General features: G+C 41.6%; 1 protein-coding gene across 1 annotated transcript in view; it reads right to left on the minus strand.

Moving 5' to 3' along the window:
* LOC114556986 (small conductance calcium-activated potassium channel protein 2) overlaps positions 1-5634 on the minus strand; it is a 57294-nt gene extending 51660 nt beyond the window's left edge. The window contains 4 exon segments of the mRNA XM_075447430.1: positions 3277-3698; positions 3701-3803; positions 3805-4391; positions 5044-5634. Of these exon segments, the coding sequence (XP_075303545.1) occupies positions 3277-3698; positions 3701-3803; positions 3805-4365 (1086 nt within the window). The 5' untranslated portion in view covers positions 4366-4391; positions 5044-5634.
* Between the last annotated feature and the right edge of the window lie 11156 nt (positions 5635-16790).

The raw sequence follows: 16790 nt of genomic DNA on the forward strand, positions 1-16790 counted from the left end.
TGGACTTGACTACAGCCCTGCTCCAGCTCTTCCCATATCCATTGTATTTTGACTCTTACTTTTACACTCACTTATGGCTCATATTACTGATTTCCATGTTTTCTTAAATGTTTCTATTCATTTGTAGTTTGCCTGAATAAAGCCCTTTAAGGGGACGTTTGTGTGAGCTTCCACTTCTGTTGCAAGAAGGAGCCAACTTGTAACATTCTTGACACTCTAAAGATGTACATTATAGAGACTCATGTCTCTAAATAAGTTATTGTCTGGGGTGCTTTTTGTGGGAAAATACTCAGTTCTGCCTGCAGGGCAAATTAAATATTTCACATTCATGAATTATTTTATTATCCAATATTCACTCTGCATAATCTATTGGGCTCAACAACTGTGATTGGACATTTACAGTACAGGAATTTACTGCCACTGCCTAAAGCGCTAAATATCAATGGTGAGAGAAGTATTCAGATTTAAAGTTGAAAATTAGCCAGCTGGCTAACACTGGTACATTACATGTTTATTAATGTGCATTGTCATTATAAATTATAAATGAAATTAAATAAAACCTTTAAGTAAAAATTACCAATACCACAAAAAAACTCCTTACATGTAAAAGTCCCTCATTAAAAATCTTACCTAAGTAAATGTACAAAAGTATTATATATTATAGCAAAATGTACTTAAACTATCAAAGTAAAAGTGCTTGTTCTGCAGGAAAATGTCCCCTGAGTGATACATTATGTTATTATATACATTATGATAATGATATATAAGTTTGTTAATACTGATGCATCAACATGTAGATAATTTGAACTACTTTATATCCTGTTGTATATTTGATCTATAACAGTCTTATTGTATTTTACAAGCTCATTATGTATTTTTAATGTAAAATCTGAATCTGAAAAGTACCTTGTAACTATAGCAGCTGCAAAAAAGGTTAAATATTTACATGTAGTACAAGTAGAAGACTAAAGTAGCATGAATCCTCAAAATGTGACTTGTAAATGTAAATGTAAATGTACTTTCCACTCCTGCTGAATATACACAACATAATTGTTTTTTATTTGCATCAATACTTCTCACATCTCACTGATCTCAAATGTGGGCTTAATGATGGACTAATAACTGAAGATAAAGGATTATAATACAATGAATGGAACATCTCAGCTGTAGTTACAATATGTGCTGATAGGGTTTGTAATCAGTTTCTGCACATGAATATATACTTACTATACCCACAGTCACGGACACCATGTCCTCCCCTGTTAACCTCTCTCCTTTCACACACACACACACACACACACACACACACACACACACACACACACACACACACACACACACACACACACACACACACACACACACACACACACACACACACACACACACACACACACACACACACACACACACACACACACAGTTTAGTTCCATTCTTATTCTTCATCTCTATTTTTGGGAACAGGATAGAGCAGCTGGTTTGGTCACACACACACACACACACACACACACACACACACACACACACACACACACACACACACACACACACACACACACACACACACACACACACACAGAGTTTACAGCATGTCTTACAGTGCTGTTAACAATATATATATGTTGTGTATTTTAATAAAAAATTATCTGTACCTATCACATTTCCCCACAAGCTCTCACACTACCTCTCAAGGATGCACACAATATAGCACCTCTGAAATGTGCAAGTTATGTTTTTGCAAGGGTGGACAGTGCATGTGTGGGTGAGTGATAAGCAATAATCAATACAAGAACTCATTCAAAGCTTTCCCTCTAGATTGGTTCAAAGCACAGCATTAACCTTTCCACTTCTCTCTCTGCAATCTTCCCATCTATCTCCATTTTTGTTTTCTCTTTCACAGTTTCCCCATATGTCTATCTTACTGTAGACTTTGTAATTCCTTAGCCTTGTACACATACAAATAGATATAAATTTGGTGGTTTGTAGACATATATTACCAGACCACTGGCTTTGAAATGGACAGACCCATTCTGCTGTCTGTATCTCCAGAATGGTGCCGGCCTTAGTTACTGGTATCTCTGCCAAAACATGTTCCAGCTAGTCAAAAGCCAGGGTGACCAAAAGGCCCACAACACACACAAACTACTAATGACAAACTGAATGATCCCAGGGAACTGGACTTCCTATACACACACACACACACACACACACACACACACACACACACACACACACACACACACACACACACACACACACACACACACACACACACACACACACACACACACACACACAGGCATATACAAAAATAAACAGACAATAGCAGCCAGAGGCCAATTCAGCATATTACACTCCCCATTACGCAGACAAATGACATCCTGGGCTCCTACTGATAATCAGCCCCCCATGTCCTTTGTATCGTTGTATTACATTATCCAGAAGCAGCAACTGTCAAGCCTGGTCATAAAAGTACACAAGCCAACAACATCGGCATGGTGCTGGTCAGACTCAGTGGGGTTTATCAATCATGAATAAAGGGATTAACTAGTAATTATCTGACCACTGACCCATCCAAACTAGCCAAAGTTTGGGCGTCCTGGGTCGAAGACGTGTACCATTTAACGTCCCAGGGTCGAATCTGGCAGGTGACCTTAGTTACTTGCCATTTCTATGTCACCTTTACTGGCTACAATCAAAATAAAGGCAAAAATGACTTAAAATGAGCCAAAGTTAACAAAGTACAGCAGTGCACAATGCTACCACCATCAAGACAGCCTGGTGGGAGATTTGTGGACTTTGTTTGTGTACTGAGGCTACATTAAAGGAGCAATCTACCAATTTATTATTGCGCTTCCATAAAGTTGGGGGACTCGTGAGTGACAGATTAAACAAAGAACGGTCAAAATCGTAGCAGCAGAGGCCGAGATATCACAACTTTTAGTCACTAGTAAGATTCAAACTCCGATAACACTGGATCCTACACTTCCCATAATGCAACTTGTCTTTCCTTAGACTCTCCCTGCCTGGTAATTACCATGTCTTCTAAACTCCACAACCTCAGTTTGTAACGCAGGCTTTCTTCTAAAAATGTGTAGTCTACAAGCCAAGGTAACCCTAATGACATTACTATGGCAAAATCAAGTTTATTTGCTCCTCCTGAGCCACAGAACACATATACTGCTGTGGTCACACTAACTATGACTAGTAAAGTGATCTTTATGTGTAAAATCATTGGAGTGCCCCTTTGAAGTGCCACTGCTCTGTTCACTCACCTTGGTGTACACGCCCCACGACAGCTCCGTCTCAATCACCATGACGACGATGCCAAACATCCCGAAGATGAGGGCATAGTCACTCAGCCTCTTCCTCTTCTCAAACAGCGCCCTGCGATGCCCCAGTTTATAGCCAATGTTTTGGTTCTTCCGTTTGGAGGCTTTGGAGGTGCTGCCCCTGGCCCCAGTGCCCACCGCCCCAACCACTCCCTGCCTGCTGCCCCTCCCCGGCTGCACCCGCCTGCTCTCCACCAGCGCGTGGTTCTGGTGGTAGATGGACATCTGGTTGGAAGTGGAGTCAGTGATGTCATACCCTGCTCTGAGGTACGGCGAGTCTTCTTTGGATGAAATCACAATCTCTGGAGGGCTCTGAATTGGGGGTTGATTAGTAGAGGACTGGGCCACCAAGGAGGTAAGAGGGGCTTCTCGCTGGCGATCATGCCCTCCAGCTGCTGTTGCACCAGCAACAGCTGAAACCCCACCCTCTTTGGTTTCGCTGTTGCTATCTGATTCAATGAGGTTTCTTCGGGAGGCGCTGAGGCGGCTTAGGGGCTTCATGACCCCACCTGTATACTTACAGGAGCTCATGGCAATCTCCGTAAAGGGGTTACTGTCCCTACGGTGAACCAGAGGGCTGGCCTGTCTGTGTTTGCAGCCCCTCTCCCTGTCACGGTCTCTGTCCCTCTCCCGCTCCATGGAGGGCGAATGGGAAGAGTAAAAGAGGGCGTTGTAAACAGGGGAGTTGTCCCCGCTAAGGCTGTGCTGTGAGCCCAGGCAGGAGGAGAGCGGGGTGCTGGTGGGATACAGGGCGTTGGGGATGGGTGGGGGCAGAGGCTGGGCTCCAGAGGACGACAGGGGCAACTTGGGGAGCGATGCTGGAGGCAAGTTGGGCGTGGCAGGGGACGGGGACGGGGTACTGCCATTTAAACGGTCAAGGCTTGATCCTCCCATGTGGTTGGAGTGGTTTGATCCTGGCTGGTTGCCAGTGGTGGAGGGATGGGATATACTGCCCAGGGGAAGGAGGAAGCGCTGGTCCTCATCCTCGCTTCCTCCTAGCAGCGCTAAGCTCAGAGAGGGGGGAGGCTCCATGGTCACGGCTGTGGCCACGCACCTGTCTACAGACAAACACAAAACAAGAGAAGAGAAGATCTGTAAAGAAATACACAGGAGAAATGTAGAAAACACAGACTATGAGCAATGCAGACAGGACAGACAGAGAGCGAGTGGCTGGAGGGAGGAGTGGGGGAGCATTGTGATGGATAAAGGTTAGTTAAAACAAATGAGGGTAAAGACTGAACTCAAAAAGCTGAATATGTGTGACAAAGAGGGGCAGCAGAGTGAAGAAAAGTGGCCATAATTGGGGAATATGTTATTCCTTGAGTCACATTTGAGTCAGCTGCCCAGTCAGCCTCTCTCAGCACCCCTCTCGCTCTGTTTCCCAGTGTCCTCTTCTTCTCACATCCCACAAGGCATCCAGCAATCTATGCCATATAAAATGTCATCTGTGTTACACTGATGTTAGCCAGAAGGATGATGCAGATCCTTTACACCATGAAAATGAGATCAGAGACTAAAGGATAAAAATTCCACATCAGTCAGTTTTAGTAGCAGGAGAAGTAGCCTACTTCTGTGACTGTGTGTATACCTTAGTTAACCATAAGTTGGCTTCATTTGATTGATCCAAAACAATAACCTACTTTCAGTATGATATAACAAGACACCTTCATGGCCCCCTCCTCCCTGTCGGTTTCTCTACCTACCTCCTACCTCTTCTCTCTCAGTCCCTGTCCCCCAGGTTAGTTGTGTTGAATCACTGCCTGGATGAAAATAGACCACCACACTTTTTCTTTTTCATGTTGTCCCGGCCATCCCATCATCTTTTCGCTTCGTCTCCTTTCATATAAGTCCCTCCACAGGTCCCTTGTGTATCTCTCGAAATTGTGCGTCGCTCCCCACAGATGTTGTCTCCGTCTCGGCTCCACTTGATATGATCAGTTTTTTTCTTTATCAATCACCAGTGATCTCTCGACGGTGCCCATTTCGACCCCGTTAGTGACAATCGACTCGAGATGAAGAGAAATAATCCACTGTGACTGGATTAAATCGGTCAACCTGTAGCTGCACGTCAAAAACGTGCAGCGACACAAACCTGGAAAGATTTATTTTTTTTGCAAAGCTAGACGTCAAGTAGGCTAACAGTCCTCAGATGAGCAGTGAAGTCTGTGATTTAATATATGGCTCCACCGACTTCCACTCAATCTACAGCTCACTGTCTCCCCGGATCTGTCTCTCACTCTCTCCTTCAACTTCTCTCCCTCTTTCTCCGCCTCCCAACCTGCCGTTCATTCCCATTGGACGGAATCAGAAGAGCGAAATAAGCGCTGAAAACAGGTGGCAGGGTTTTTAAGATGTCTGGCGCCAAATAAATGTCTAATTTATTGTACCCGGGCTATTTGGGGGTTATTCTTTTTTTGTTTACGTTAGCGTCAGAAAACATGCGATCCATTTGTAGGCTATGCTGCATCTATAATAAGACTATAGCCTATCTGGTCGCGTATGGCACTTGTTACGCCCATAAAAGGACGGTGGACCTGGCAACTAAATGTCATAAACGCCATCGAGATAATCATTTATGGTGTTTTATTTGTGCCAAAATTATGTCCGCCATTATGTCAACTAAACATATGACAAAACATTTGTCTGTTTAAACTATAGGCTACTTAGTTGTGACAAAACTATTTTGACAATCTAATGGTCTATGTCGATTGCTAAACTGACAAAACATTTGTCTGTCAATTCAAATTGAAACTGTGCTTCTGTCGTCTTATTGCCAATCACAATCGTCATGGGCGGCACAAAGCTCCGCACGGAGCTGCTGCGAAATAGCCTTGGGAAGGAACTTGTTTTGGTGGAACCTCTATATGCAAAAGTTGTTTTAGTCCTGCAACGGAAAACTCAGATTGGACAGATGGTCTAGCTAGCTGTCTCAATTTACCATGCAGAGATCTGAGGAGCAGTTAACCATAGTCCTCATAAATCCACCGGAGTTTAAAATTCCAACACAAAGAAAGCGGAAGGAAATAGGACATCTGCGAAAAGACGTGCATCCGGCGGAATTTCCTGCGGCACCGGAGCAATCCCAGAAGTGGTTTGGAACATTGAAGATATAGACTAGGCACTGAAAAACACGTTCATATTTTATACAGTGTGCAAAACAAATGAAACACATGATAATGAGGACCTCACTGTTACACAAGAGTATTGGCTATGGAAGTCTTGGGGGCTTTCACATCTGCCTTGTTAAGTTAGGTTGAATCACACTAGAATTCAACCTCAAACCGCACCAACTTCTGTATGTGTACTCCACAAGTCTGAGCTATACGGCTCCTGTAGTCAGATCTGCTTTTCGATGCGGCAGAACATGCAAACTGTAGCAGCTTGCAGTGTTTCTCTCACAGAAATAGACTGTGGTCAAGCTCGTCATAACTCGACGAGACTCAAGACAAAAGCCTTCACAGCAGAGCAAAGTCTCGTTGACAAATGTCTGATTATTTAAATAAAATGAGCTGGACCTTCTTCCTGTGTTCACTTTCTTGCTCCTACCCCAGACACATCTGATCAATAAGCGGAGTGAACGTTCTTGCGTAGTTTGGATTGACGCATTTTGGTACGCTTGGATTTTTCCAGGTGTGAAACGAACCCAAACCACAGGGAAATCGCTCCAAGTTTATAAACTCATCAACTTATTCAGACCAAAACAAACAAACTATAGGTGTGAAAACGCCCTTAAACACGTGCCTTTAGACATATTTTTAGGTGTATGTTCTTAATTATGTTTATGTTAATTAACACAAATATTATAAATATATAAAAAAAATTAAATATTCAAATAATCTAATAAACTTAAACATTATAACTGACTTTTATGACAGCTACAGACAGGACAACATCTGGTTGACATGCACAACAACAGTCAAACGACAAGGAGTGGTTTAAAGAAATGCAAATAACCCAGAGCATCAAGTTTCTAACCTGACTCCACCAGATGGATTGGATTGAGAAGGGGCGGAAATAGTGGTTAGCTGATTGGATGAACCATCTATCTATCACCTATGTTGGTGATAGACGGGCCAAATCAACCAATCAGATCCACGAAGCGTATGAAAATACAACCACAAGCCCGCCCCTGCTGCTGCAGGCAAAGCATAGCTCGTTAGCTCAGCATGCAAGCAACATGTCGGTAAAGGATATTTGCCGTTTGTGTAACAAGAATTTAGGAATAAAAGTCACCATTTCAGGTTCCCGGACCATATTCCAAAAGAAGGATCCAAGAGAAAAAAAGCATTAGCGAGCAGCTAACAGAATTAGGGCTACCGCTGTCTGAAAATACTGGTTAGCTGATTGGATAAACCATCTGTCTATCACCACCTAAACCACCTCAAAACCAACGCTGATTGGCCCGGTCGTTTGGCTAACGGCTCCAAAAAATCTCAAGATGCCAGACTGATCTGCGAGTGGAAAACTGGAGCTCGCGAGATCAGGACGGTCTCACGAGGCTATCAAGTTTCTCTCCCATCCTGGAATGCTATGTGGGCTAGCCAGACCCTCCTCCGCAGCGTGTGTAGGATGGTCTGGCAAAGCGAGACTATCCAGTACCTGATGCCACCTGCTCCTGGCTATTCAAAATATGGGCAAAGTAATCTTGCATTGCCAGAGGTCTGGCCCCTCCACACATAGACACCTGGATAGGAGAAAAAAATGGTCTGTGTTGTTTGCATTTCTTTAAACCAATCACAATTGTCTTGGGCGGAACTAAGCTCCAGTCGCGGCACGGTGGATTTTCTCGGGAAGGAACTTGCTTTGGTGGAACATTTGCACCCTGCAAAAGAAAACGCCACATACAATATTAAATTAAGTTAAATATTCACACAAATACAGTAACGTGAGCTATTTAAATGATCTGGATACATGGTTAAACATAACCATGTGTATTTTGTACATAGCAAATCCCTGCCAATCGGTCCCAAAACTTCCCAGTTAGATTGTAAATGTTGTAAACATATTCTTTGTAAATCTTTATAATCATTCCCCGAAAGAAACAAGCAAGCCTGCTTTGTTGCACGATCAAAATTTTCTTCAAAACTTCCCAATTTCAGTGTGTAGCTTGCTAGCTCGAAGTTTGTAGTGGTTTCCCTAAACAAATCGAGTTTTGCAAGGCGAGGGACATCCGCCTTTTGGCGATTATCCAGTAAATTAACTTTTGTCGATACAGACTATGGGCAAAGAGGTGGAGCGTGGATGGAGCTGAGGCGGGGGAATGAAGCCTACCATCTATTTATCCTGTCTGTTGCAAACAGAGATGGTGGCTAACGTGTCTTTCCTTCTCTTAAGCTCTATCCAGTATCTTTCCTTTCACTCAATGAATACCTGTTTCTGTTTTATAAACTATTAAAATCTTGAAAATAGTGCCAGATCACACAGCTCCACCCATGAATAACAAACACTAAAAAGGTGGTGTTCCAAGACATAATAAGCCATACTTTGTATCAAATTAGACCAAAACAAATAATGTGGTCTTTATTAGACAGTAAAAAAACACAGTTATACCTTAATTAAACCAGACACCTACATTTTGCTGTAATTAGAGACCGCATATAATGCCATACTATACCCAACATATACTTACATACACACTATTATACCAAATGACACATTAATCAGAAAAAAATAGTTAATAACACACAATTAGTCATCATCTTACAAAATCATAGTCTAATTACAAATCAAATACAATGCCATATCAGATCCAAAATCTGCTACAGTTGGATACAAATAAGACGCCACATTTAATGCTACCAACATGGGCCTATTATAGCTTAATTAGAAAACACAGGCTGTAATTAGTAGTAATTAGACAGATGTAATGGTATTTATATCCTAGCCTTTATAAGTCAGACAAAACATTTAGAGCTCAGAGGACAATACATTTATCTGGCCTTTATTTTCGATTTCTTACAGTGTCATTTGTTGCTCATTGGAAAAAAACTCCCGTAAACCAAAGTCAAGCTGCTTCAGGTCACATCTGGTTGCTTCTTCACACCCTCGTAGCCTGGATGTTCTCCGGAGTCCCGTGGAGTAAATAATCCATAGCCTATTACATGCTTCATCAATCCTCTACTCCAATACCAGTCAAGATATCAGACCATTTAATACCACGTCACAATCCGACTACAGTAACATAGGCTATGGAAGCTGCCAGGACATTGCATTCCCGGTTATACCCTTATTATTAGGTAATTTGCGACACATTACAACAGAACTGTACCATACACTAAAGTGAAATCACATATCTAAAGTTAACCCAAAACACATTTTAAAGCTGTATTGGTGTAACAATGGGTCATTGTTACTATATCTGTATTTAATAGTAAATAGTATTACTAGAAGAAAATGGCTTAATGATGCAAAGATTTGCATGTATTAGTACACGGGTTAAATAAACACATATGGTATTTTAATGTGCGTGTGATTGATTGTTTGTGTATTGCAGTTCACTGGAGTTTCACAGCGAGATGCCATTACCTCTAATTAGTGTAGACCTACCGTAAAAAAAAAGTGCGACCGAAAGTGGTGCCAGTTGCACAGCTTCACCCATGAATTACAAGCACTTAAATGGTAGAGAACATCATGCAATGGGGTCACACCAGCCGCAACGCCAAATTAGGCTAGGGCTTTGCTTGGACCACACCCACCTTCAGCCTCGCCCTTCATTTTGATGTACACTACACACCTGTAAAGTTCCGTGAGTGCATATAGCACAGTTATCTGTCTAAGGGCCCTTCCTTACTTTCTACACCCCTACCCTTGGTTGGAGCACACCCATCTTCGAACTCAGAACTCAAAATCTGTGCGCAGGACAGACAGACAGACAGACACCTGACAATCTGCCTCTTTGGTAGTTCCCACTAGAGTAGGCGTTTCCAGGACCAGGGGCGTAGCACAAAATTCTGGGCCCTGTAGAAAGGCATTTTCTATGGGCCCCTCCCCGCATCCACAGCTATTCATTCTAGCATCTTTTTGGGGGTACTCTTTGTTTTCTGGGTACTCAGTCCCCTTTTCCCCCTCAGTCCAATGCCCCTGTCCAGGACCACATTTTGCCATGATGACACACAATGTGAAAACAATACCATCGTCGCTGTAGCAGCTGGTAAAAATGTGCCCAGTTGCACAGCTCCACTGATTAATAATGGTACTGCCAGTCAGTGAAATGTTAGTCATATATTTCGCCAACTAGTGTCACCATTTCTGCGTCACCTTTTAAATTCTTCAGGTTACTTAGCCATTCATCTATTGTACCTTAACTAAATAACTAGGTTGCCATTTATGAGAACATCTTATGGCATAACTATAATTTTCACATATGAATACATCTGTATAACAAAATACCTAAACTATAATGTACCAAAAACAAAAAACCTAGGACACATGGCGTGGTGCGTCTCTGTGTGGTTTCAGCTGAGTATGGAGAGATTAGATAGATAGAGATAGAGATTTTCTGATTTCATTCCTAGCAGACTAATACATTTATAATTCTACCTCTACTAAATCTATACACCATAACCCTGCATATTTACACTATTCTACCTGGCCTAATCAGTTTTACATCATGGTTCTCTTTGTGCGTTAGTGCACCCTTAATTGGATGAGAGCTGACGCGGAATTGTGTGAGAGCGGATTAGACTGTTTCCTTATAACGGGTCAGCCTATCTTGCGATTATGCAACTTGACAGACATCAATAAAGCAAATCATATCATGTGGAGGATTATTCCACATATTTATACAACACCAACCATATGCCAATACCTCACTCAGACAGCTAATGTGGAAAGAAGATAGTGGTCCATTAATGACGTAGAAAAATATGTCTTTCAATCATAAGTTTTTATCTGCTGTCAATATTATATTTATTTGTATTTTTGTTTGTTTGTTTTTGTCGTATTTTATTCCCTAAATGCTCTACATGTGTCCCTTTTGAATTTGACAACGGATGAAACATGAGGGTATATAAACACAGTAATGTGTGACTGCCCTGGGCTGATTCGTGATGGGTCAGTGATGGAGTGGCTGGTTCAACAAGCTGTAAATTCTTCATAGAAAGGCCTGGGGAAAGGTCAAAAGTCAGGTCTGCACCATCAAAGATCAAAGCCATTTATTTAGCTTCACTGTGGACAATGGGCCTGAATTAGTAAGACAGAAATGTATGTTTGGGAGTGTATCTTCTTCTGTATTTGTTGTATCTGATTTTATTGAGGTAAGACTCATGGTTTTGGTTAAGGGAAGGCAAGTTTATGCATATAGTTTTGATGAATGTCAGGATTGATGAATGCAGAGCTGCAAACCATTTGTTGATTAATAGATTTATCAGCAATAATATTGATAACCAATTAATTAATCTTTTAAGTAATTTTTGCAATGTAATTTCCTGACATTTTACAGATCAAATAATTGATCAAAAAAGATAAAAAAATATTTTATTAATCAAACAAATATTCAGGAGATTAATCAATGATGAAACTAATCATTTGATGCTGTCCCTTGGGGAATGAATGCAGTTTAAAGACAAATGTGTGTGGTTGTGGAGGGTTAGCTCATGTGGTTTTGATCACACCTGCACTATATTCCTCCCATTTGTGTTTCTTTTTAACTTATCTGCTGAAATAAAAAAGACTCAACCAAATTAGGTAAAATAATAGTCAACTTTAATGTTTCTTTGACAAACACGACAAAGCAGTGTAAATGGAAAAAAAGCTGTCAGAGGCCTGGGGGGGGGACATTAGGACTGACAGAAAATAGGAATAGGAATGGTGGGAAGCCACACTGTATATATCTTTCACAAGTCTTAATATTGTCAACAGAGGTTAAGGGGCAGCAGAGAAAGATGGAGAGTTAGTATCAATGAAAGCAGAGGGACGTGACAGAAAGGAGTAATGATGGGCCCATTGAAGGGAAAGGTTAGGCCACAGTTCTGCCCTGCAGCATACGTCAGAGGTATGGTGTGAGAAATATGTGAAAGTGAATAATAGAATACAAGGAAGAATAATAAAGTGGGATGGCAGTTGCTATGCCAACGCTGTAGTATACAGATGAGTCCTCACTCCACCTGATCTATCGCTCTCTTGTCTCCCTCCTAGTTTAAAGCCACATAAAAGCTTGACTACAGGAAAACATATACAGGATACTGTATAAATCACATAAAACATCTGAGTGACACAACAGGTGGGAGAGAGTAATGTTGTGTATCGGGTGGAAAATAAGAGATGCAGAGGAAATTTGAGAATTTGGGCTGACCAAAAGGACAAAAGAAAAGTTAGCCCTATATTGACATGGATGATTCCAGCAAACGTAAAGTAAATTTCCAGTAAATTCTTAGTAAATTCCTTGCAAAATTGTGGTTACATTCCAGAAAATTCCCTCATAAATTCCAGAAATTTCTGGGGGAAATTCCAGGTTCAAGGGCCAAGGATTAAAAGTGACAGTCCGCTATAGGTCACAGTGACCTTGACCTTTGACCACCAAAATCTGATCAGTTCATCCTTGAGTCCAAGTAGACGTTTGGGCCAATTTTCAAGAAATTCATTCAAGGCATAAAAACATAACCGGCTCACTTGGAAATTAGTTAGTTAGTTACCAAGTCGCTGTCTGTGGGGGCTTTTTTCCAAATATCGTGAGAAGATGAGAAACTGAAAATCAGTGTCAGTGACACACACACACACACACACACACACACACACACACACACACACACACACACACACACACACACACAGAAACCATTACATTTTAAGTACAGTTTTTCCATTTATCATTTCTTTCAAACCTTTTCACATTTGCCATTACGTATCTGGCGCCTCTTAAGTGTAAATCCATCCATCCATCCATCCATCCATCATCTTAAGTGTAAAGTCCCCCTTAAATAACGATAATTTAAACAAATAAAGAAATAGTTTGATATTTTGGGAAACATGCATATTTTTGCTGAGACATCGATGAGAAGATGATACCACTGTTTGTACGGAAAATTAGCTACAGCCCGTTTAGCTGTAGCACAACGACTGGAAACAGGGGGAAACAGCTAGCATGGCTTTGTTATAGGTAACAAAATCTGTATAACTATAGCAGTTAGACAAATGTAGTGGAGCAAAAAGTACAATATTTCCCTTTGTAATGTGGTAGTGTAGAAGCATAAAGTGGCATCAAATAGAAATACCTGAGTAAATACAATGTAAAATGTATATAATGTACTGAATAACATAACTGGTCTCTGACTGAAGTACAAGGTGAGTCAATGAAGAAAAGTAAATGGAGAAGCTGTTTTTTTCTCTTTCTCAAAATCAGACACCTGTTGTTGATCAGATTTATGATACATGTAAGAGAGATGATGAGTCAGTGCATTGCATAGCTGCATGGATCTTCTTAATAGACCACTAGACTGGCCCCACTCTATCAGAGATGCTCTAATCACTGCCCTACACTGGCTCCACTGTATCCTAATGGCTCAGATTGCATTAGGGGCCTGGAAGCTGTGCAGTCTAACCCACAGCCTAAAACCGACCACTATATGCAGATGGATCTCTGCACAGCAAACAGCACTCTGATCTGACTGCCTGAGAAGAGAGAGACTAATCAAATACAGAGAGCGGGTGAGACTACAGGGGGTAAAAGATACAGGGGAGGAGGGGGTGTGGGGGAGCTCGCAGAAAGCTGTGGGTAATGCGTCCGCTCTCCCATTTAAGTGGCAAGCAAGCAGCGCAGAACATCTCGCCTCAAACAACTGTGCCCTTTTAATGAAAGGATTGACACACAAGCAGGCATACACACACACACACACACACATACTCAAAACGCATATTGACACAGCTTTATGAGACTTAATGTCAGAAAATTGTATCAAACACCAAACAAAATGCTCACTGCTCCATGTCAGGTCTTACGATATAAGCTATTATGTGGAAGTAGAGTATGAAGAGCTAATTTGTTACGAGTGCTGCTTACACATGTCATTTAATATTTGGAAGTGTGAGTGTGTGAGTTCAGAGGCTAACTACAGTTTCACAGTGTCAGCATGATAGCAAAGTGTATGCTGTGGTGGTGCTGATGTACTGGATCTGTGTTTGTGTCAGCGCTCTGCTGACCAAAAGACACTAGTCAGCAGACTAGTGACACTGCTGGATTTCCACTCATACACACTTTTCCTGTCACTTTAATATTCAGGTCTCTCCCACCCCCCCCCCACCCCCCCCCCCGTGAGGTTTCACGGGTGGCTTTTTTTTAGGTTGGATACTGGACAGCAATACTTGTCCTAGAGTCCCCCGAAGCCCACCAGTGCCCAGATAGATCAGCTCCTGTATCTATGTGCCAAGTGGCCCTAGGCAGTTTGAAATATGCCTACTGTTTTAAACCAGGTTAGGTAATTAGCTTGGGTTTTGTTGAAGCCACCACCACATCACAGGGCCAGAGATGACGCCGAGATCATATTCCCAGTTGCCACTCACTATCCAGATGATGGCTGTGGCCGGTGCTACTTTGCCTTCAACACCCCATCTTGAACCATCTGCTCGTCCTGGTCCAGCTGCTCTGGAGCAACTTCTAGATTGATATCCAGCCTGATGCCCTCAAGAGTGTGCAAGAGTATTTTGATGTGCTGTTCTGCTGTTTCTCCAGGTTGTTTTGCCCCAGATGCCAAATGAACCCAACAGGGATTCTCTGTGACAAAGACTGATGTTGGAGACCAACACTAGCCTGATAATCATGGTGAATTTCCATTTATATTCGCTAAATCATTATAATCAGTATATATACTGTTTTGCCTCTATCAATGAGTTGCAAGTGACATATCTGTCTAGATGGTGTCATTTTCAGTGGACACAGAAGCTGTGATAGTGGTTGCGAGTAGGAGTTAAACCAATCACAATTGTCTTGTCTCTCCTGTTATCTCTCTACTGTCAAATCTCTAATAAAGGCATATAAAATAACCAAAAGGCTAGCTACATTCAGAAAAATGTCAACAAGAATGTGGGAGATTAGCTCAGCTCTACAAATTGTTGTAAGTCCACACAAAGAGATAACACCTCTTTAAGTTAAAGAAATGCAAACAACCCAGAGTTTATTTCTTTTCCTATCCCACAATGTATGTGTGGTGGACCCAGACCTTATTCCACAGCGCTGTGGACTGTGGAGATGGGTCTGGCAATGCAAGACTAACAGGGGAGGGAGAAATAGGGATTGACATGAAGCAAAGTTCCACAGCCAGACTCAAACCATGGATGTTGCAGTTCATGGTTGGGCCCTTAAGCCCCTAGGCCAGCAAACTAACTCTGAAGGAAGATGGTGTTACCCATTTGTGATCCCGCCTTCTAAGCTTTTGATTGGTGGATTGTTACTCTAAATGGCTGAAACAGTCATTAATGAGCATAACAAAAATTCAAAAGACTACTCTAGGCTACCCTTACCCTTCTTCTGAACCTTACCACTGATCAACTGCAATAAACTGTGGTGGTTCCCCTAGCCAACACCAACCTCTCTTCTGTTGATAGTGATGGTATGAGAATTCTGTGGCCTCTTCTGCGTCGTCATGATTCTGAGAGGCCCTGTCAAATTTAGGTCTCTGTTAATGTATAGGTAGCAGGGAGTCAAGGTCTCAAGCCTTTTGACAAAAGGAATGCTGTATCATATGCTATGTGTCACCCTTGATTGAAGAGGCAATCAGCTAAGTATGTCTGCAAGCATATGCAGCTGTCCTGATACCAACATTTAAAAGTGTTCAAAAGCTAATTACAGTTCCAAAGTGTCAGCATGATAGTAAAGTTTAAGCGGGTTGATGTGTGTGTGTGACTGTGACTGCAGTCTTCCCAAACAGCTGTCTCCTATCTCTCAACTAAGTGGCATGGCCTGATTCCTGCTAGAGACACTGTATTCCTTAAATTAATACATTCATTTTACTAGACTAATGTACTGTGCCATCATGGTGGTAACCAAATTACCATGCCACTGTATTTTCATGGCGCTACTGTACAATCATTGTAGTGTCTAGATTTCCATTCTGTAGTAGGCTACTAAAAATTATTGTAGCATTACGGAAGCACTAGCTTTGTGCTACTAGGCCTATATAATACCATGTGTAAAATAACCACCATTACTGTACATGCAGTTTCCAAATATAAGCATAACACAAACACCTTAAATGTGAAATGTCAATATGATTAAAGTTAAATCGAAATAACCAACCATTCAAGTATTTGTTGTAGTTAAAAAGACAACATGAAAAAACAAAAACCATAAAAAATACCAGAGAAATAAGTAGATTTCCTGTATAAAGTGTCAAACTAAAACAAACCAGCAGCTTCTCAGTATCTTAGTCAGCGATGCAGTTCTTCCTCATTACCAAACTTGTCTCTCTGCCTTTCTGACTTCAGCCTCCACACAAGCCACTTTTCTAGTTGTGTAACTTGAGAAA

The sequence above is a fragment of the Perca flavescens genome, chromosome 6, assembly GCF_004354835.1.
Source record: "Perca flavescens isolate YP-PL-M2 chromosome 6, PFLA_1.0, whole genome shotgun sequence".
Classification (NCBI taxonomy): domain Eukaryota; kingdom Metazoa; phylum Chordata; class Actinopteri; order Perciformes; family Percidae; genus Perca; species Perca flavescens.